The 23,965-nt window shown below is 35.0% G+C and overlaps 2 protein-coding genes and 1 pseudogene across 2 annotated transcripts; all 3 read left to right on the top strand.

Moving 5' to 3' along the window:
- Positions 1-2,719, top strand: LOC123200988 (annotated as a pseudogene).
- A 4,255-nt stretch (positions 2,720-6,974) lies between these two features.
- Positions 6,975-17,289, top strand: LOC123200417 (serine/threonine-protein kinase VPS15-like). Its single transcript, XM_044615582.1, has 11 exons — positions 6,975-7,367; positions 7,860-7,982; positions 8,079-8,124; positions 8,196-8,356; positions 9,563-9,642; positions 10,382-10,487; positions 11,291-11,467; positions 11,535-14,684; positions 15,351-15,598; positions 15,684-15,783; positions 16,868-17,289. Exons 1-11 carry the CDS (start codon positions 7,095-7,097, stop codon positions 17,042-17,044), a joined length of 4,641 nt encoding a protein of 1,546 aa, XP_044471517.1. The 5' UTR covers positions 6,975-7,094; the 3' UTR covers positions 17,045-17,289.
- Positions 17,290-19,832: 2,543 nt separating this feature from the next.
- Positions 19,833-23,385, top strand: LOC123200983 (probable pectinesterase 53). Its single transcript, XM_044616414.1, has 5 exons — positions 19,833-20,413; positions 20,696-20,885; positions 20,970-21,176; positions 22,280-22,515; positions 23,049-23,385. Exons 1-5 carry the CDS (start codon positions 20,055-20,057, stop codon positions 23,194-23,196), a joined length of 1,140 nt encoding a protein of 379 aa, XP_044472349.1. The 5' UTR covers positions 19,833-20,054; the 3' UTR covers positions 23,197-23,385.
- Positions 23,386-23,965: the final 580 nt, after the last annotated feature.

The raw sequence follows: 23,965 nt of genomic DNA, 5'->3' as shown, positions 1-23,965 counted from the left end.
TAATCAAATCTCCCTCACCCTCACCATTTAAACCCTAGAACCAGAACAGCTCTCTTAATCTCTTAAAAACCCTATAACGTACAATGAAGACCAAGAAGCCATTGAAACAACTCACGCTTGCAGTTCCAGTTCAGGAAACTCCTATCACTTCCTTCTTGTAAGTATATTATCTTAAGATTTTAATTTATGCTTATATTTCTTGATTGGGTTTTGGGTCTTCAGTTTTTGCCTATCAATTCAAGTGCAGGAAAACTTTTTATCTCTGGTGTTTCATTGTTAGTTTTCTTGGTTAATTTGATGAGATTAAATTGAAACGCCCTGAATCTTTTTGGATTGTGTGTTGTCAGGACTGCGAGTGGCACGTTTCATGACGGCGATTTGCTTTTGAATCAGAAAGGTTTACGCCTCATTTCTGTAGAAAAAGAATCCCGTGTAAGTTCTTGAATTTAATTCTGGATTTTATCTTGCTTCTTGTTCAGGTTAAAGATATAAGTTTGGCCATTCTTGAATTTTAAGGATTCTCTGTAAACTACAAGTTGTCCTTAAAAATCGTCTGCTTATAGGAAACATTAATCGCTACATCCCCGATGATTGATCTTCTCATCTTTTATGTTTCAAACTCTTTTTGCATGTACATCAGATTTTTATCCACGTCCAGAATATTTTTTCTCGAATTTTATGTCTTTAAGACTCAAGTTTCGTTTTTCATTGTAATTTGAACAGGCTTCCGATTGCAAGGATCTTGATTTTGAGTTCTCTTTAGAAGATCTCGAGACAATTAAAGTGATTGGAAAGGGAAGTGGCGTTGTAGTACAACTTGTTCGCCACAAATGGATTGGTAGATTTTTTGCATTGAAAGTCATTATAAAATAGAACCTAATATGCTTTTGGTTTCTTTTGGGCTTGTATATATAAACTCTATTGACATGTTTGCGTTCGTAATTTAACATATATTCTTCAACAATTTGCTTGATTAAGAGTTCAAAAATTATTTGTACTGATCATTAGTATCTTTCTATTTTTCCTTATTCGGTTCTAAAGGAATAAGAGGTCCTATGGTGTTTTAACTTTGTGACATCTTCCCAAAAAAAGTCTTACTATTGCGGTTGGTATTTGCAAGTTTTTTACTTCACAGAATCTCAATGCATAAAGATGTCAAATTGGTGAGGCGTCACTGCTGCGGATCAGGAATTTTGATTTCTGAATTATTTGGAATTCCTTTGACTTCTGTATTTCAGGTCATCCAGATGAACATACAAGAGGAGATCCGCAAACAAATTGTGCAGGAACTGAAAATAAATCAGGAGTCGCCACTCTTTTATCACAATGGAGTTATTTCTCTTGTGCTAGAGTATATGGATCGTGGTTCTCTGGCAGATGTGATCCGACAACTTAAAACAATTCTTGAACCATATCTTGCTGTTGTGTGTAAGCAGGTCTATTAGCTTCCTTCTTCTTAATTTAATGTTCCACAGCTTGTCCGACCGAACAAAATTCAGATGCAATATGTATAAAAGTTCCCTGTTTGATACTAAATAGGATATTCACTCTTGTATATAATCCAGGTTTTGCAAGGTCTCGTGTATTTGCACAATGAAAGACACATAATACACAGGGACATAAAACCATCCAACCACATATGCAGTAAAGTTTCATTCAGAATATTGACTTGAAATCTTTATTTTCTCTTGTCTAGCCAGAAAGAATTAGCCGGAGCACTTATGACTATAGCAGTGATATATGGAGTTTGGGCATGGTAGTACTTGAGTGTGCTATTGGACGTTTCCCTTATATGCAATCTGAAGATCAGCAAAGCTGGCCTAGCTTTTATGAGCTGTTGGAAGCAATTGTGGAGAGCCCGCAACCAACTGCCCCGCCAGATCAATTCTCACCGGAGTTCTGTTCATTTGTATCATCCTGGTAACTTTAACATATGCCTGTTACATTTATTAATACTGTCTAAATGTGTTGTCCTTTTCTTTTAGTTGTTTGTTTCCTTTTTCTTTTTCTTTTTCTTTTTCGGTCATTATCTATGCTAAGAGTTTTAGCTACCAATCCATTATTATATTTTTCCTTTTGGACCACATCAAGAAGATCTGATGCGTAAGCCTGTGGATTTCGGTCTGATGATATACCATTATTCAGTTTCAGTCAATTGAAATTTGAGTGTCATAACCTGAGTTTACTTCTACAGGTTTGCTTCTGAAATATGAAGACCCTGATAAATTATACAATTATATCTACTGCCACTTTGTCATTGAGTTGAAATAGTCAGAATGATGGATTAAATAAGTTTCTCAATCCTTCTGAAACTTTTGTTGAATCATTGCAGTTTGTCTTCGGAAAAACAAAATAACATGAATTGGCTTGATAATTATCATTCTATTATATGTATAATATTTGTCGCAGGACCAGAATTTTTTAGTTATGTGTTTTGACTGCCAGTTTCTTTTGCACTTTCAGCATACAGAAGGATCCTCGAGATAGGCCATCATCACTGGACCTCCTGGTAAGTAGTCAGGTTCACTGTAATGTACAGTTTACATATTCTTGTTTTGTAAGTCATGGGTTTTCTCTCTTAAGAAAGAGTTGAGTCTCATATGCATGATTTTTTGTGCTTTCAGAGTCACCCATTTATCAGAAAGTTTGAAGACAAGGACATTGATCTTGGCATTTTGGTTGGTGTAGCTTGGAACCTCCTGTTAATTTTCCAAGGTAGTCTAGTCTGTCTTATAGTAATATTTAGATTGTAATATGAATTTAGCTGTGTATCAGTAATCGATAATGGCAAACATTATATCAAATTCTATGTGCTTTAATCATTCAACTGTGAGACAAGTTAATTCAAAATCTTGGTAGCCTTCTTCTGCTTATATTGGATCTTGAAATTGAAATTAATTAATTACTAATGCAGTCCTCAGGGCTAAATAGATGAGGAGAAAGAACTTGCAAACTACAGCATTGGAGCTTGCGACGCCTGATTTATTTTCAGCTCCTGCACAATCTGTCTGCGGATCCCCCTCTTGTATGTTCATCTGGATGACCTGTAATACAGAAGTCAAAGGAATTCCAAACGGTTCAGAAATCAAAACAGTAAAATGTCATATCTTGTAGACAGATTCAATTCCAAGAAGATAAAAGCATTTCCTCATAATTGTTGCTGTTGCTTCACAAAGTAAAAGTCTGCTGGTTTCCTCAGCTGACCCAACAACCTCTGCCAATTTTCAATAAAATGAAGTTACATAATCGGAAATTTCAAAAGTCATTTCCACAATATTCATGTAAATTTTAAGTACATCTTCATCTAGCAAGACATCAATTTATGGCTGCAATCATAATAAATTGAGAAGGGCCATCTAATAACCTCTATGCTTAGTTATTTTGGCTGACAAAGATGGCTGAACCATTTCTTTTTATTCAACAATTATGATGAGATAGCCAGCGAACAATTTTCCCATCTTATTTTAGAATAAAACTGCACGAATAAACAACATTAGAGCTGCTGACAAACTGGGCCACTTGTAGGCTACTCATAGCTAGTAAAACTCAATTCAATTATTATTGAATCGAGCTCAAAATTGAACTAGAACTAGAGTTAATTGTTTCTCTATTCGATGAACATTCAAATATAATATCAGTAAACTTCTAAAAATTTAAAATATTATATTTACACTCTAAAATCATATATTTACCACTAAAGTTGTATGAAAATTTTTTTTGGATTTCTCAATTTTTTTTTTTAAATTTACACATTTAACCTAACAATGAATTTTGAATATGGAAAAGTAATTGATAACTATATAAACTACAAAGTTTAATTATAATTTTTTGAATCGAGCTTAAGTTAACAATTCCTATCTTAAACTCGAACCTTGCATAAACTCAATTAAGCTAAGCTCAAGCCCAACGAGAATTAGCTATACTCAATTGCACCCTTACACAGCAGTAATATATTGACTGCTTATTTGCCATCCAACTAATGAATATTCCTGTGCATTATACTTCTTGTACATTATGATAAGCATGCAGTAATTTCAAATCCAGTAACCCCCATACTTCAGAAGATGAATACTCAAAATTTCAAAATATATGACAATTTGAAACCATAGGCTTTAAAGGGGTAAGAATGACATATGTCTTACCCCTATGGTCTTCTTCTTGAGACCACATGAAACCACCTATTATATTTCCTTCCCACCACCACCTCATTCATCACTCAATTGTTAATTACTCTTAATTTCACAATTTTTTTTTAAATAATAAATATTTTTTTTACCCAAGGCATTTAAAAATTATTTAATTATCTTTTAAATTGAGAATTTATAATTATAGATTTATTTATTTATTTGTCATAAAATTTAATTTCAACTGCGCAATAAAATCATTGTTTTAGAGTAGATAGAGTAAATAACAAATATTCATATATTATTTATAATAACTTTAATTATGACTATGCCTAAAATGTCCCTGTTCTAAAATCTATTGTTGTAATATATTAATCATATATAACTATTCAACTATACGATGAATTAATATTAAAATGGGTAGGGCCATAACCCACTGCCTCAGCTGTTTGCTCCTGCTCCTCCTCAGTCCATTCTTCAGCTTTACCTGGTCAGGGATGGACGAAATATTTTCACACTTTTGTGAAATTGAAAGGTACCTCACAGAAGCACATGAAATTCAATGTTATCTTACAGGGAAAAAAAAAAAAGAAAGAAAATAGATCATTCAATATTGTACCACGCTCAATAAGGGCTGTTTGACTGCGACTCTTGGCTTCATCAAGTAAATCAACTAACCGAACTACTTCACCGCTACGAGTCCGAAAACGCTTGCCATCTTCTCCAAGAACAAGGCCAAAACCGACATGGCTAGCTTTAGGATATGTACTACCATCAGATGGAAGCCAACCAGCACGTTTGGCGGCCTGAATATAGAATCATGGGCATGTATTGCCTTATGATTCCATTACAGAATGCTATTTGCACCACTCCACAATTTTTTGCAAGGAAATGTTTCCTAGTATGTAATTTAACTGACAACCACTTAAGGAAATTAGCCTCAAAAGAACATTAGAGGTTCAATAATGGGGGGAAAAGGGAAGAGCTTTGAGTCTTTTGACAACATGCATGAAAACCACAAAAACAGAAAACAGGACACGGCCTTTGATGATGACCCCTTCAATCAATAAAGACCACAGGAGCACCCTGACTTTCTTCAACTAATCCTAGCTCCGTCAATGCCTCAATCACCCCAGGAATATATGGATTATAAAAGCTTTCCCCCTGCCAACAAAGAAAAACAATATGATACGTTCTAAATGACCCCATTTTTATTATTAGCTACATCTACTAAAAAATTTGAAGAGACAAATGCAATAAATCAATCTGGAAAAGAACCCAGCTTGCATTTCGCACATAACTTCAATTCAAAATATCCAATTCTCTTTTTGTTCAAGCTTTCAAGTCATATAAAAACTACAAGTCAACATCATCATATACATTCTACATTTGCCTCTTCTAAAGGTTACTCGGAACATAATGTTACTAAAGCTATGCTCATTAACTTGAAAAGGTTGTAGACTTACATATTAATGCCACTAACAGCTTCAAGGCACATAATAATTGCCCTAACCCTAGCATGCTAGCAGAGCTTAAAAGAAAGAATCATAGAATATAACTCAAGCTAGGGGGACTGTAGAAATTCAACTCATTTAGCAAAAGTGGTATGTCAAATTAATTAATAAAACAAGTTTCCAGCTACAATGGTCATGCTTATACAAAAGCATTAGGCACTAACGGAATAGTTTCTATTGGATCCGGGTCTACTTATGACGGGTTGACCTGATCCGGTTTAATATAACTGTCAAGGGCAGTTATAAGAGATAGTTGAACATATATAAATTGTCCAAACTGCCTCCCTATAAGAGAATAACATTATTTTTCCAGAGAAAAGAACTCTCCCCTCTTCTCCTACCAATATAATGCACAAATTTTGTCTCCCTAATTGAAAATCAATACGTGGCAAATGGCGTCGTGGAAATAGACTAACATCTATACCTTACGTCATATACGAAGAAACTTTATCAAAAATTACTTTGGGTACGTAAATCTTTATTTACAGAATTCATAGAATTTAATCATGATATGTTTAATTATTTCCAACAGTTTCTTTATAAGTGCACAAGTTTTTAGGGGACCTAGGAATGCTCTTGAAAAGTTAGCATGGTGCACAACGACAAAATGTTAAATAAAACAAAACTTTTACCTTCTCCTCTGGCTGAACTCTCAGCAGGGTTTGTTGAAATCCCAAACAGGTATCCTCAAATTATTAAAAAATTAAATTTTTACTTATAAATAATTAAAATTAATAAAATTAATTAATAAAATCAGTAAGATAAAATAGTTATTTAATTAATAATATATAAAATAAAATAAAATTTTATGTTATTTTTTTATAATTAAATTTTAAAAAATTATATTTTTTTCTTAAATTTTCACTTCTTCGCTTATGAGGGTTAGCTTCCCTTTAATGACGAATCACATTTTCCCCTGGAACTATCAATAGTCAACTTATCTCTAGCATCCATCTTTGTCAGAGGTGAAGACGTATATGTAAATAACGATTTTATCTATATAAAATATAATAAAATTATGTGTACTTATATTTGTTATATAATTTGTATATATAATTGATGTATTATCATATAATTAATTTATTTTAAATTAAAAATAAAATAACACATAATAATATAATAATATATTATCTATATATATATAAATTGAGTATAAAAAATGATACATAGAATAATGTTATGTAAAATATGTGTTCACTTAAAAGGTGAATTTTTGGTTGAAATTGTAAGTAAAAAAAATACAGGTAAAAAAGATTGAGTAAAATAATAATTAATTTTCTTGAAAATATTCATATTGGTTAATATCTCGTAAATAACCACAAGGAATTAGATATTCGTTTCTGTTTTCACAAAAGGCTTCCCTTTGTCTTTCTTTCGACAGACGAGTCCTTACAAGATTCAAACACGAAAGCAAGCAAATGTAAATTTAATCGAGGGAAAAAAAAATAAAAAAACAATGGGCAACAAAATTGCGCGAACGACGCAAGTATCGGCGTCGGAGTATTACCTGCACGACCTGCCGTCCTCATACAATTTGGTTCTGAAAGAGGTGCTGGGACGTGGCCGATTCTTTAAGTCGATTCTGTGCAAGCACGATGAAGGGTTGGTCCTGGTGAAGGTGTATTTCAAGCGTGGTGACTACATCGATCTGAGAGAGTACGAACGCCGGCTGTCTTACATCAGGGAAACTTTCCGTGTTATTGACCACCCTCATGTGTGGCCCTTCCAGGTCCAATTCTTTGGCATCTATTGCTTTTTGTTTTGGAATAAAACACTCTGTTTGATTTTTCTGCCGAGATAACGTAGGAAAAAAGAATACGAGGATTTAATTTAACTTTGTTTGGTTTTGGGTAACTTTTTTTTCGCAAATTCTGTCGAGTAATGGTGCTAGTTTTAAACTAGAGCTTTTTAATTTTATGTTTGGTTTCTGAAAAGAACTCAGAAAAGAGCCATGTCAAGTATTATGGATCTTAGATTTGTGGCTGTGGCACTGAAAGACTTTACTTTTGTTGACTTCAAGGCCTTGGTGGAACCGGCGTGTAGCCAAGATAGTAGAATTTTAAGAGTATTTGATGAATAATTAAAGAATTAGTATAGCTGCTTGCTTTTATTTTTTTTATTTATTCTATAAGTTAGTGGATATTCATGTTATTGTCTATTGTAGGCAAAATTGAATGGAGTATATTTGTTTAAATTTCTTATAATTAGTGTGCTCTTGCAGTTTTGGCAAGAAACAGATAAAGCTGCGTACTTACTGAGACAGTATTTTTTTAATAATCTTCATGATCGGTTAAGCACTAGACCTTTTCTCACTCATGTAGAGAAGAAATGGTTGGCTTTTCAGGTACTTATCACCTGTTTTTTCTCTCACTTTCTTTGTTAGTTATGACTATTAGTAGCACAATTCCACTGAAAATCCTGCATTTTCATCATTATGCAGTTACTTATTGCAGTAAAACAGTGCCATGAGAAGGGGATTTGTCATGGTGAGTTTGGTTGGGGAAATTTATATGATGTTATTGTGATGGTAGATTGGTGATGAACTTTATTTTTCTAGGGGATATAAAGTGTGAGAATGTGCTGGTCACTTCCTGGAATTGGCTTTATCTTGCTGACTTTGCGTCATTTAAACCCACATACATTCCTTATGATGACCCATCAGATTTCTCATTCTTTTTTGATACTGGAGGAAGAAGGCTCTGTTATCTTGCACCTGAGGTTGGTCTTTTATTGTCTATTCATTTCATTGATATGTTACGATGTTTAATATACTGTCTATGGTATGTCCAATTTACATCATTCTTTCTTGAAATTCCACCTTTGATCAGGATGTCACAATCGTTCAATCTGTCCTCACATTCGATCAAGACAACCAAGGACTTGAATATGCAATGATGATTCAGTCCAAATTCCTTTTCACAACCAAGACACATCCCCTCCACCTGCTTAGCTTGAATCTCCTCTTCCTTAAATCATTGGACCATAATCCATTCCCAATTTCATCTTGCACCATGTCAAATTTTCCCATCTTCAGAGATCAAAATGACTCTAGTATCAATTTGTTAGATTCCTGTACTGTTCCGATTCTCAACCAATTAATTCTAGAAATTGAAAAAAAAAAAACCAGAGATGATAGTTGAATGTTAATGTGTTTACAAGAATAACAATTCCCTCCCGGTACACAACAAAGAAAATTATAGAACTCAATTTAATTTCTCCCTGAATTCCTAGCTTTCAAGAGGCTAGACACTCTTTCTAATTCAGCTATAGCTGCCCAGAACTTCTTGGAATAGTATTCTCCTCCTCCCCATACTCTCCACACCTTCCCCTTTTATTCTTTTCTCCACCAATCCAAAATAGCCATGTTGCAATTCTATAACTGTTTTGCTTTGCTGTGCTTGCTGCCTTTTTTTCCTATGACACATCCTTCTGTTCCTTCTAATATAAACCTTGAGAGGCCTAACAGATTGTATTACTGGTTATGGTTGTTATCATTTTTTTTCAGTAGGGGGCATATCGAAATTAAACTATTGTTGGACCATCACCTATTATCTTAAAATTTTATGTCATCCAATGATTTAATATCTGGTGATTTGTGCATTGCCTTTTAGTCTTTAAATTACGATTTGTGTAACATTTTTCTTGAAGACTGACTTGTATGTGGTGTGGTTATAGCCTTCTGATTGGATTTTTCAAATCATTTATGGTTGAAATCAAGTGATGCAGATTTAATCATTTGTTTTCATATGGAAGATAGTAGTGCAGTTTTAATCAGTCTTGTATTGAAAGATCTTGCTGTGTTAAGTATGGACTTTTGTTTATCTTTTGCGGCAAAAACTTTCAGCAAACCTTCTTATCTTGTAATATAATGGTTATGTATAATTTATGTTGGCAGTGTAGTTAAATTTTTCCTCAATTTTTCAGAGATTTTATGAGCATGGAGGTGAGATGCAAGTCACACAAGATGCTCCTTTAAAGTCATCTATGGATATCTTTGCCGTAGGGTGAGTGTTAGCAATATTAGCATCTCTATCTTGGTGCTATATATCGAATTTTAATTAAGATGTGGGAAGATATTTAATTTCGAGAATGTAGAAGTGCATTATGCAATCTATTTTTTTCTTCTTCCTCTCTAGTTTTTTTCTTTATTTTCCAATCTCTTTAGCATTTTCCTTACTCATTTTTCTTGAATTTACACTGAACTAAGTTTGTAGGCTATTGTTTAATTGGCTTTAAGGTGTGGCACTTGAACTAGATGTTTCTATATTCCACAATCCTTTTTAGGAGAAACATAGAGCAATCTTAATTAAGGATCTCACAGATATCTGTTCCAGGGAATAATGTTGTTCATTTGTGCTTGTTATATATCTAAAAGGTGTTAAAACAAGAGTGAGAGAACAAGGTTTATGTAAAAGTTATATATAAAGATAGAAAAGTTAATTTCATTAATACTTGCTTGAATAATAATCTCACCAATTGGTAGTTTTCTCATGAAAAGTAGTACATATACTTGCTCCTTGAAAAGAGTTTGTGCTTTCCAATGGTTTTTTTACTTATTTTAGTTGCATTAATGAAAGAAATGTTTCTTATCTAATATTTATTGTATTAAAATGGAAACTTGTATTACTTAGTTTGATTCTTGTATCAAATTCAATTACATAATATTTTTGTGAAAAGTAATACTTTTATGCATTGTGTTGTTTCATGAACTAATGATCTGTACTTGTATTGCAATTGTTTAAGCTGTGTAATTGCAGAGCTTTTCCTTGAGGGTCAGCCCCTGTTTGAACTCTCTCAGCTGCTTGCTTATCGCAGAGGGCAATATGATCCTAGCCAACACCTTGAAAAGGTATGCATTTTCTATTCTCTGCCTTGCTCCCTCCTGACTCAAGAAAAACATCAAATGGACTGTGATATCGTTCACATATAGCAGACAACTCAGAATCAATTCGTTATATCGAGCTTTTCATAAAGAAGAAAACAAAATTTTTATTGTGTGTCCTTAATACAAAGCATAGAAATACTTAACCTAATTTAAAAAGGAAACTAATTCCACTACGAATAGGATAACTACAAAAATAAAACAAATTCCACTAGGAATGAGATAACTACTTCTAAGAAAACTAATCTAAATCCAATTTTAAAAGAAACTAATCTAACTAGGACTAGGATTTTATGAGATTTGCTTCCAAAACAAAACAGTTGTAATCCTAACAAAGAAAGGGTTTATTGTTTTCCTTTGATGATGTCATAATATGCCTTTATTAGCCGTTTGGACTTGGGTGTGCATTCTCCTTGCCTTGGTTCCTCTCCATGCGCAGGCTGTTGTCTTGGTCCTCCATCACCTCATCTACTCTATTCTCTTTACTCAGTTATTTATTTATTTTAATAAATTTATTTGTACTCTCTAGTCTTATTTGATCAATATTATACTCAAGAAAATCCTATCTTACATGAACTACACACCTCGATTTGGACTTTCAATTTTGCTAAATTATAAGTGAGAATATATCAAATATTACTGGTCTGTGTATGACTTCTCTAAATGATTACTATATCGAATATTACTGGAAGTTTTATTAATTGTTTTCATGTTTATTGTCATTTATTCTCAATAATCTTTTCATCAATTTATTTGCCCTGTGCTTGCAGATCCCAGATTCTGGAATCCGCAAGATGATACTTCATATGATTCAATTGGAACCAGAAATGCGATTTTCAGCCGAAAGCTACCTGCAGAATTATGCAGCTGTTGTGTTTCCAACCTATTTCTCACCATTTTTGCATAATTTCTACTGCTGCTGGAATGTTCGTCATTCTGATTCAAGGGTAAACAGCTTTCTAAAGTTGTTCTTTGAACTTTGTATTTCCCACAACTTATCCTTTCCTTTTGCAGGTTGAGATGTGTCAGAGTGTTTTTCCTGAGATACTTAAGCAGATGGTTAGCAATAAATCAGGTAATGAGACTGTTAGCGGACTTGGAACACCATCAAGTGCTGTGAGTGTTAAAGAGTCACAAGAAACAGTTGGAAAACAGAAGCTGAACTTAAAAAATGACTTTTTTGGGAGTACAGAAAAGATGTTCCAGAACAGGTTCAGAGTTGGTGATATTAGTACTCTGCTTGGGGATGGAAAACAAAGCAATCACTATTCTAGTGCAAAACCTATGCTGAAGGATGCGCAGAATTGTCAAGATCCCAGAAATGGTGGTGTGCATTCTGCTGGTGAGCGTCTTCAAAGCACTTCTGATGCATTTAGGAGAAACAGTTATCCATTCCTGAAAAAGATTACAATTAATGATTTAAAAATATTGATGTTGGAGTATGACAGTCAATCGGACACGTTTGGTAGGCCCTTTCTACCATTACCTGAAGATAGTGTGAAATGTGAGGGAATGGTTCTTATTGCATCTCTGCTTTGTTCCTGCATACGTAATGTCAAGCTTCCTCACATGAGAAGGAGGGCTGTGCTCTTACTGAAGTCTTCATCATTATATATTGATGATGAAGATCGATTGCAGCGTGTTCTTCCTTATGTTATTGCAATGCTTTCTGATCCAGCTGCAATTGTTCGGAGTGCTGCATTGGAAACTTTGTGTGATATTTTGCCTTTGGTCCGGGATTTTCCTCCTAGCGATGCTAAAATTTTTCCAGAGTATATCCTTCCAATGCTTTCCATGCTTCCTGATGATTCAGAGGAAAGTGTGAGAATATGTTATGCTAGCAACATGGCTAAGTTGGCACTTACTGCCTATGGGTTCCTGGTTCACTCAATAAGCTTGAGTGAAGCAGGTGTTCTTGACAAATTGACTTCACCACATAAGTCACTGGCATCATCTAAAGAGACATCTGGACAACTGCAGAGATTAAATGTTGATTCTCAACTTGTACAGCTAAGAAAGTCCATAGCTGAGGTTGTTCAAGAACTTGTAATGGGTCCTAAGCAAACTCCAAATATCCGGAGAGCACTCCTTCAGGATATTGGCAACCTTTGTTGCTTCTTTGGCCAGAGACAGAGTAATGACTTTCTCTTACCCATCCTTCCCGCTTTTCTTAATGATCGAGATGAGCAGTTGAGGTCGGTATTTTTTGGCCAGATTGTATATGTCTGCTTTTTTGTGGGTGAAAGAAGTGTGGAGGAATATCTGTTACCTTACATTGAGCAGGCATTAAGTGATGCAACAGAGGCAGTCATTGTTAATGCGTTGGATTGTTTGGCTATTCTTTGCAAAGGTGGTTTTCTTCGGAAGAGGATACTTCTTGAGATGATTGAGCATGCATTTCCATTGTTATGTTTTCCTAGTGAATGGGTGAGAAGGTCAGCAGTGACTTTCATTGCTGCAAGCAGTGAGAGCTTGGGTGCGGTAGATTCCTACGTTTTCCTTGCCCCAGTTATATGCCCTTTCCTCCGCAGACAACCAGCATCTTTAGCATCTGTGAAAGCTCTTCTTTCATGCTTAAAACCTCCAGTGTCTAGGGAGGTTTTCTGCCAAGTTTTAGAAAATGCTCGAAGTTCTGACATGTTGGAGAGACAGAGAAAGATATGGTACAATTCATCTGTGCAAACCAAACAACAGGAAACTGTGGATTTACTCAAGAGAGGGGCAATGGATTTAAATTCAATGAAGTACTGGCCTGACAAGCAACAAAGTGTTGATGGTCAAAGACAGGCAGTCAATGCCTCTAAACAGTCTGAGTTGAGTAAAAGTGATGATGATGATGATGAGGTTAAGTTGAGAAGTATGGGGAGTTCTGTGTATCATGCTTCTAGCATGGTTGATATTCATGATCCTCTATGCTCAGAGAAATTTCTATTTCCAGGCTTTTTGTCTCAACAGGTCAGTGGTGCAAATAGCCTCTTATGCGATAAATCATCAGAAGGAATACCTATATACTCCTTTACTATGGATAAGCGCACGGCTCTCCATGGAGCTTCTGATTTTTCATTGCATGCTAACTCCCCAGGAATCAGTTCGTCATCCTTGCTGTGGATGGATCCTCTAAATAAATCGATTAGCTTGACCAGTTCAGTTCCCATGCCTAAGCTTGTTTCAGGCTCATTCAGCATTAGTAATGGTTCTAAACAGTTCTATAGAGTAGTACATGAACCAGAAGGCTGGGAAAATGATCAAACAACATATGTTAATAGTAAATTTCAAGAGATTGGGATATCTAGCACGATAAAAGGGAGTTCTGTATCTGGGGAGGATGCTTCTCCTCCTGCTGATCTTATGGGTATGTCATCTTTTGCACAAACATCATCAATTTCAGATTCAGGCTGGAAACCTCGTGGAGTGCTGGTTGCACACCTCCAAGAGCATCGCTCTGCTGTCAATGACATTGCGATTTCAAATGATCATAACTTTTTTGTGAGTGCATCTGATGATTCCACTGTCAAGGTTTGGGATTCAAGGAAGTTGGAAAAGGACATTTCATTTAGATCAAGGTTAACTTATCACTTAGAGGGAAGCCGAGCTTTGTGCTCTATAATGCTTTGGAATTCAGCTCAAGTTGTTGTTGGAGCATGTGATGGGATGATGCATATGTTTTCTGTGGATCACATCTCCAGAGGTCTTGGTAATGTTGTTGAGAAGTATTCAGGTATTGCTGATATAAAAAAGAAGGATACTAAGGAAGGTGCCATAGTTTCCCTTGTAAACTACAGTGCTGATAATTATGCCAGTCAGATGTTTATGTACAGTACCCAGAGTTTTGGGATACATCTGTGGGATGCAAGATTAAATTCACAGGCGTGGACATTAAAAGCAATTCCCGAGGAAGGCTACATATCTTCTCTGGTGACAGGTCCTTGTGGAAATTGGTTTGTGTCAGGATCTTCTAGGGGTGTGCTCACTCTTTGGGATCTGAGGTTCCTTATACCTGTGAACTCTTGGCGGTATTCTGTTGCATGTCCTATAGAGAAAATGTGCCTTTTTGTTCCTCCTGCAATTACCTCTCTATCTACTAGTGCAAGACCTCTTATATATGCTGCTGCAGGTTGCAATGAAGTTTCACTATGGAATGCAGAGAATGGTAGCTGCCACCGGGTACATTTCGATTTTCTTTTTGTTGTAAAATGTAGATAAGATATACTAAATAGTTTAAGAGTCCCAAAGACATTGTTTACATTATAAATTAGGTAGCATAGCTTAAACCGAACCCATAAAAATGGGAGAATAGCCTTTTCTTTGGGGAGGGAATTTAAACAGCGGAAATTGATTGTCAGCACAAAATTCAAAAGCAGCTGGCATTATCTCTTAAAACAGAAAATCTCATGGTCCCTGAGAGTTTCTGAATCCTTTGAAATTTCCTCAAAATATTTTGCAGATGTCAATATAAGATTTTTACTGTGACAAAAATGTATTAGCTGAATACTTTTACTTGGCTTAGATCCTCTTCAGTATTTTATGAAGAGCTTACCAGTAATTGAAAGGGGTAAGGCGTTGAAGAAACTGAAGTGAACAGCATAACATGTATCACCTCTAATAAATTTTCTGAAGAAGCTCTAATCTAGTGTTGTAATGGAAGAGATGTTTGATTGAGTCTCACATCGCCTCTTTCTCTTAGAGTGAAAGTGGTGGTCGTTTATATCTGGTGATACAAACTCAAATGGCTGGAAGGACCAGTTTGATATATCTATATTTTCATCATCTTAGTACTAATCAACCAACATAGTTGAGTCGATTTTTTTATGTTGAAACTTTTCTTTTTAGGTCTTGAGAGTGGCCAACTATGATGGTGAGGCTGAAACTTCTGATTTTCCCTGGGCCTTCGCAAGGCCATCCAGCAAGTCAAAGACTAAACCAAATCTGCGACGGAATGTCACTCCCAAGTATAGAGTTGATGAGCTGAATGGACCTCCCCCTCGTCTACCTGGTGTTCGGTCATTACTTCCTTTACCTGGAGGTGACTTGTTAACTGGGGGTACAGACTTGAAGATTCGTCGATGGGACCACTGCAGGTGCTAGTTTGAATTATAATATCATTTGCTTGGTCATCTGAATACATTTCTATGGTTTAATTGACATTTGTGCCTTATATTGCAGCCCTGAGAGAAGTTATTGTATCTGTGGACCAAATTTGAAGGGGTTTGGAAATGCTGATTTATATGAAATGCAATCAAGCTCTGGGGTGCAAGTTGTAAAGGTATATCTTTTGAATAATTTATGCTTTTGCCTTCAAACTTGCTAACTTTTGTCGCAGTAGTATAGTATATCCCCTCTTTGAAAGATAGGTAGTGTGGATCTACTGTCTTTGCATTGGAATATCATAATGTTAGGATCCCAAGTGCAAGGTATGAGACTTGGATCCCACATTGAAAAGTATGGGCAACTAGTGTGGGGTTTATATGGCCTTGGGTTCTCCCATCTCAATAGCTAGCTTTTGAGGTGTGGTTCTCCTAAGGTTTAGCAAGGAGCTAGCGCACAGCCAGCCCGCGTGGGCTGCGGAGCGTGGAGGTATGTTAGGATTCCAAGTGCAAGGTATAAGACTTGGATCCCACATTGGAAAAATATGGACAACTAGTATGAGGTTTATATGGTCTTGGGTCTCCCATCTCAATAGTTAGCTTTTGAGGTGTGGTTCTCCTAAGGTTCGTATCACATAACATTAAAAGACGAGGTTTTGTTGAAAATAAAGTCAGATTGTTTGGTAGAATTGACTGTCCGTTTGTCAATGGGAAAGAAAACTAAGCTTTCATAATAATTAGCTCAATTAAATGGGACTGCAAGGAATCACGTTATGCCCGTTTCAATATTATACTTCCCTCATAACTATATCTTGTGTCCTTTACATAAATTTCTCAATCTCTGTTTTTTCTCACTCGGTAGAATGAGCACAATAAAAGGGAAAGTGGGGTATCCTGGAGTATGACTGGAGAAGACGGGATTTCAAATTAGTTTTACCTTGTAAATTATAAGTGATTCCTCTGACAGATTCTTTAAAGTCTGTTTTTCTTTCCAAATTTTTGCAGCTTTTCCTGATGTTTATAATTTGATGGCTTAAAAATTTTAATAGACAACCATTTATAATCAAGTTCATGCAAGCGAGAAATCCCTATTTACTCTGATGGTTGAAAGGTTTAAACAGACAACCGTTAAAAATGAAGATAATGCAAAAGTTTAAATCGACAACCATCAACCATTAAGTTAAAACAGAAGTTTATATTGACAACCATTAGCAGTCACTACAATCTGTAATGTTAACATTTGATCACTTCTCTTGCAAACAGGAGAGGAGGAGGCAGCCGTCAACAACCAAGTTGACAGCAAAGGCAGTTCTTGCGGCTGCTGCCGCCGACTCTGCCGGTTGTCACCACGACTCCATTCTTTCTTTGGCTTCTGTCAAGTTGAACCAGAGACTCCTCATATCAAGTAGTAGAGATGGGGCTATCAAGGTTTGGAAGTAAATTTTCTAAGCATACTATTCCCTTATTGTAGATGTTTGATAGTGTATATAATATATCAAGATTAAAAGGTTGAATATTTATTGTCCATATCCAGAACCCTAACCACTTATAGTTTTCCTATTGTATTTCAGCTTAATTTGTACAGCATGCAAGCACTTAGGAACAGCTTGACTTTGTTTTAATAATATATGTATTAAAAATGTTTTGATACTTGAAATTTAGTAGCATAAATGATTTCTCATGAACCATGGTGTATAAGTACTCATTCATGCAGAATTTTGGAACTGTTTTTGTAGTAATTCAGAGCTGCTTACTTTTTCCCTGTAATTCTTAGCAAGAATGGTACTTGGAGGCAGTGTATTTTAGCTTTTGCCTAACCCTTGGAATTCATATCTACCTTCTAACGTGTTAGCTGAGTCTGATCTGAAGACTGCATGACTTACTGAGCTTATTTCTAGAATGCAGCTTTTATATGTGGGTTAGGTTAAAGAGACCCATTTTTGTGCACAAGTTGTGACAGAATTTTTTTGAGTCATTGGATTAAAGTAGGGTTGGATTCGAATTGAACTTATTCGAGTTTGAGTTCGAGCTCGATTCAAATAAGCTCGAAACGAGTTAACCTCCAACAAACTTGAGCTTGCAATTTTAACATTTTCGAGCTCGAGCTTTGGAGCTTTTAGTTTATTAAGCTCGCGCGTTAAAAATTTTGATACAAAAAATGTCGTTTTAATAGATATGTATTAAAACAATCTCATTTTACTAACGAGATAGTTAAAAGTTCGAGTTTGAGCTTATTTAAAGTGAGTTTGATGAATCCAAACTCGAGTTTAAGCTTAATTACATGTAAATCAAATCTAGTTTGAGTTTGGTTCGATTCGAAACTAACTTTGGATCTTGGTTTGATTCGAATCTAACCTTGGATTAAAGTATTTGAACTATTGGGAATCCGTCCCAAAGAAAAAAGGAGCAAACCTCTTGATTAAAGAGTAAACGAAGTTTACATATTAAGAAATTGAAGTTATTTAAGACCCAGCAAAATTTAAAATTTAACACTTAGTACAGATGTGATTTTAGACTCAATCAACTTTCAAGCTCAATATGGGTATGGTTGCGGGTTTAGTTATTGTATTCTGAATTATGAAATTTGGATTTACTTTATATAGTGGTTGTAAATTTGATAATTATCATTTAAGTTTATCCATCTCTCTAAAACCCGCGGTCCTGATTATCAAAAAAAAAAAGTTAAGCTCAGAAAAGTTGGAAACAAAATGTTGGCTACAAGGGCCAACCAGTAGTTTTACAAGTTGATTATATGCATTTTCAAGAGGCTTCCTGTATTTGCTTAAAGGGTTCTTAATCAGCACCCAAAAGTTGAGGGGCTACAAAAATTGGCATTTTTCAAAAAACTATTCAATCCATCCAGATAATAGCCAATATACCCTTGCCCCTCACCCTTGACTATACCAATTTCTCTATATTCAGTCCAAAAAAAAAACCTCAAAATTGGATAAATTTGTCCCATTTGAAACATGTGAACACTATGCTCAAGTAAGATCGTCAAATTAAATAATTTCTTTTATGTCAAAATGGTTGTTACTGAGTACAATTTTAGCTTAAATCTTTTAAGTTATAATAATATCAATTAATGAGAATTTATGGTAAGCTAATCATCTTCTCTTATGCGGTTTTGAGAGATGTACTCTATGGATGATAATTGGACCCAACTCCTCCCCATGGATTCTAAGAAATAAGTGGAGATCGATAATGAAATAAGGACAAAGATGAAATAGATGACATGACAAAAACAATCTCTACAAATAGAGATGGGGTAGGGATAGAGATATATATATCTCTGCCTCGTATAGTCTTTATTTTGTATTCATATTTAAAATATAATTTATAAAAAATTTATTGCATTCTCAATTATTTATCATAATGACAATACTATAATAATACTTAAGTAGAAGCCTAAAAAGAATAAAATAAAGATAAAAAAAAAGAAAAGACATATATTTCTTGTAATTCTTATATTAAGAATAGAGAGATGATACAAATATGTTGCACCCTATAGAGACAAGGACGAGGATACCCATCCTCACATTGTCTTGCCCTGCCCCTTTGCCAGCCCTAATGTAGTGGAATGGTAATGGCAGTCCTTTTTTTCCCAAGAAAAAGCTGCACCTTATATGTATTGTGGCTAGGGAAGAAGAGCAGAGTAATTCTTATTTGCTCTAACAAAAGCCAAAAGGAGATGCCATGCCATGGAAACTTTGGTAATTACAAAATACTAATAATGGAATTCCTTGTAACTTCATCTGATTCACTCCACTCAAGAAATTAAATGTTAAATTAACTTAGCTTTTAGTCTCGTGTTGTGTTCTGTCCATTCCAGGCCAGCTACTCAAGTGGGCCTCCCATTCGCATTAATTTCTCTATGATTTGCATACCCAGATCATCTCCACCCTTCAATTTGCTCAAACAAAGACAAGAATCTAACCTAATCTTTACTCACAAATAAGGTACGATTCCAACTGAATTTTTTCTAATTAAAAAACGAGTTAAGTTACTATGAACAGGACAGAAAGGTAGTTTTAAGTTATTGGATGGCCAAGATTAAGAAATTGGGTGATCTATGAACAGGACGGAAAGGTAGTTTTAAGTTATGGTTGTTGAATAATGTACAGCCCATTATCCCATTAAGAATAATATTCACATTCATACAAACACAAACTCACGGGCGCTACCGAACATCAGCATAAACCTCTAACAAATTTCACAAACAGACGTTTTTATAAGCAAATAGTGAAACCTGTCTTGTGGCCAGGATCTCTTTTAGTTCCATGGATGTCAGCAAGAGCACCCGTGACCTCCCAATGTCTGTCAGCGATTCCTCTATTTCACTTTCTGACTAAACACCTGCTAACTTTCTTGTATATAAACCTTAACACCAGCTGGGTTTCTTTGTATAGAGCTTCTTCTTCATTAATTCTTCCTCTCATTCTACCAGCCAATGACAAAGTTTCAACAGACTTTGCTCATTTTTCTTCTTCTTCTTCTACTCAGTGTAAGCCAAACACTGTGCCATACCAAAGGACTCAGACCGGGAAAATCTGGCTGGAACCATCCGACGACAAATGTGACTAGAGCCCAATTCTCCGAAATGCAATTCATGAAGTGGGTAAAATTTGTTGGCAATCTAAAGCACTCGGTTTTCAAGACAGCAAACAACAAGCTTTTCACTTCGTATACTATAACCGTGGCAAAGAACCCGGCGGCCGGAGACTTCACCAAAGTTCAAGATGCTATTGATTCCCTTCCTTTCATCAATCTTGTCAGAGTGGTTATCAAAGTCCATGCAGGTGTTTACACGTGAGTACTCTACAGTGGTTTCACTAGACTTCTGCCTTTTTGTTATTGTCCTCATTGTTTCTCTGTATTGCTTTTTGGCTGTGTCAAATTTGTCTATATTAACTTATATGTTTTCTGTATGAATGCTGAGTAGGAATGTGGTTCTAGTTTTGTTTCTCATTGTGTCTTTTTCTTTATAATCAACATTATCAGTCAATTGGTCTTTTGACTAAGTTTAATTTGTTTTTGGATCAATGGATAAACTTTGAGTTGAATTTATTGAAAATGCACAATAATTTTCAGGGAGAAGGTCAATATACCTCCATTGAAATCTTTTATAACCATAGAAGGGGCAGGAGCTGATAAAACAATAGTTCAATGGGGAGACACAGCTCAAACTCCATGCCCAAATGGGAAACCTATGGGGACATACAGCTCTGCAACTTTTGCCGTAAATTCTCCATATTTCATTGCTAAGAACATCACATTCAAGGTAATTAACCAACATACATGGCTAGCAAGCTGTGCCTGTCTTTGTTTCACTCTTTCTGATTGTACAAAATCAAACATTGTGCAGAATACAACGCCAGTTCCAGCCCCAGGAGCAGTGGGAAAACAAGCAGTAGCATTCAGAATATCAGCAGATACAGCAAGTTTTTGGGGTTGTAAATTCTTAGGGGCTCAAGATACACTGTATGATCAACTGGGTAGGCACTATTATAAGGACTGTTACATTGAAGGATCGGTTGATTTCATCTTTGGCAATGGGCTTTCCCTGTTTGAGGTTAGTTTCTTCCTCACATTTCAATAAAATTATTCTGTGTCATCATCAGTAGAAATATTAATTTCTTTCTCTAACTGGAAGCGTCAGTCCTGAACTTTGTTATATCTAGACACTGCTGACTGACACTTTTCCACCCACCCCCACTTCCGGAGGTCTGGTCTTATTCCATTTAGTCCTTGTCAGCAATGCTGACTAGATAATTAGCTGCGGCATCAGCTGATCTATTTTTTTTATAAGAATATGGTAAGATCTTATTGAAACTGAGACTTCCCGTAGAAACAATAAACTGACATCATACCATAAGATTTGGTTGGCTTTGTTAGAAATTATTTGGCCCAATAACTATGTCCCATCCAAGGTTTGATGAAACAACAAGTCCTATATGTTAAGTTTGAAAAATCTAATTTTTCACCCATCAGAGTTAAAGGGTATTTTATATAATGTTTTCAAATATTGTAATAGAGATGTATTGTGGGATGTGGATATTATTTTTTAAAAATTTACTAAGCATAAATAAATATTTTTTTTTATCTTATTTAAAAATTTATTATATTCACCTCATATATTTTGAAAATGTAATATAGTGTTATTAGTTTGTGATATGACATTTATATCATTTATTTATTTTATATTTTGAGGATATAATTGTCAATTTTAAAACTATTAATAGACATATTAAAATTTTAAAACTTTTAGAAACACCCTTGAAATTTTTTAAAATTTCAAATAAAGTTTTCATTTACACCCATAGTATTTTTAAAATTTTAATTTTCCTTTCAAATATATGATTATACTTTATTAATACTTTTATCTCTATTTGTATTAATAATTTTTTTATTTTTTTAATTGAAATTAATTAAGGTATAAAATTATATAATAAAATTTCTGGAGTAAAATGTTATTTAACTTAGGGATTTTTTGTTTTTTAATAATTTTATAAAAAAGTTAACATAATTTGTTAAAAATTTTAACAAATAGAAGGAAAATTGATTTTTTTTCAAACTAAGAGACCAACATGTCATTGCATCAAACCTTGGGTGTAATTAGTTATACGGCCAATATTTTAAATATGTTGTATAACCGAGAAATGACTTCACTCGCAGGGATGTCACGTGCATGCAATAGCACAGCTCACAGGGGCCCTAACGGCACAAGGAAGAAGCAGTCTATTAGAAGACACAGGCTTCTCTTTTGTTAACTGTAAAGTCACGGGCTCTGGAGCTCTGTATTTGGGGAGAGCTTGGGGCCCCTTCTCTCGAGTAGTCTTTGCTTACACTTACATGGACAACATCATTATTCCCCAAGGCTGGTACAACTGGGGAGACCCCAATCGCGAAATGTATGTTTTTGTTCTTTCAAAATTTATTCTTAAAATGTCATCGGTAGGATTTGAATACTTATCCTCATACTTGAATCTATTTTTTATGTTACTCAAACTATCCATTCCGGAGGGGAAAGTGTCGTTACCGCTTTGTCAAAAAAGTCTGTGTGCGAATGGCTACATGGGTTTAGGAAGATTCGTCGGCTTACCATTGTCAGCAGAAGCCCTAAATAATTTTTTCTTGCTTTCAAAATAGGGCGGTTGTATTTGGGAAACCTTGCCCACGTAAATATGTGCCTTGTTAGGTTTAGGCCCTGTCTTTCTACTGCAAAATCTACGTGTAATGCACCTCTCTCTGTCTTTCAACTTGTTCATAAAAAACCTTAGCCACCTACTAACATGTGTTGGGCTACCACATTATCTATATATATATATATATATATATATATATATATATATAAAAGAAGGCTACTCAGCAATATCGTGCATGATTGTGGTAGTTCAGATGTTTTGTATTGATAGGGTTGATTGTTTCTGGTTTTGGGTGGCAGGACTGTATTTTATGGGCAGTACAAATGCACAGGGCCAGGAGCTAATTTTGCCGGGAGGGTGTCATGGTCAAGGGAGCTCACTGATGAGGAGGCCAAGCCTTTTATTTCTCTTAGTTACATTGATGGATCTGAATGGATTAACTTATAATTATATATCCAATTTTTGTTCAATGAAGCTGCACAGATTCAATACAGTACGCAGTACATCTCTGCAAACAGCATATGCGCATGACATATGCCAAGGTTTGATGGCCATATTGAAATTTTTGTAACGTACGATAAATGAATAAATTCTTTTCAAAAAGGGGCCCGTGCAGATTAAATTTAAGATTGCTAATCTCATAGAGTTGATGTTGATCCCTCTGTTTGAAAATGTATTGGCTCAGAAATCATCTTTGGAGAAGACAAGTCCCTATTGTTTCTAAAGACAGACATCTTCTATACCCTTTTTGACTGAAAATTCATCAGGCATTGGCCTATTTTTGACCTGAACTCAAATGCAAAACTTTATGGTAGGACCAAATGGGTAGAAAATTTTCTCATCGATTTTTCATTAGGATAAGATGATTTTCAAAACCCACTATTATATTGTTTCTAAGAGATAGTTTGAATAATAAAGAAAGGAATTCATAAACACAAAAATATAGATTTATGATCCATTGACGACATATTAAAATCAAACTTTTCACTTTTTTACAGCTGAACCAGTTATATCGGATAAATAAAACTTCAAGTCTAATGACTTATTTTCACTGATGGATAATTGAAAGGTCTGATCTAACTATACCAATCAAACTTCAGGTCCAATGACCTATCATTATTGTACTAATAGTTCAAGGATCTGATCCCGGTAACACTATTTACTCTGGAACACAAACTCTCACCCTTGGGATTCCATGTCTTTTGCCATTCAACTT

This window comes from Mangifera indica, chromosome 17, assembly GCF_011075055.1.
Source record: "Mangifera indica cultivar Alphonso chromosome 17, CATAS_Mindica_2.1, whole genome shotgun sequence".
Lineage (NCBI taxonomy): Eukaryota > Viridiplantae > Streptophyta > Magnoliopsida > Sapindales > Anacardiaceae > Mangifera > Mangifera indica.
The sequence above is the reverse complement of the archived record's forward strand: the minus strand, read 5'-3'. Positions and strand labels throughout refer to the sequence as shown.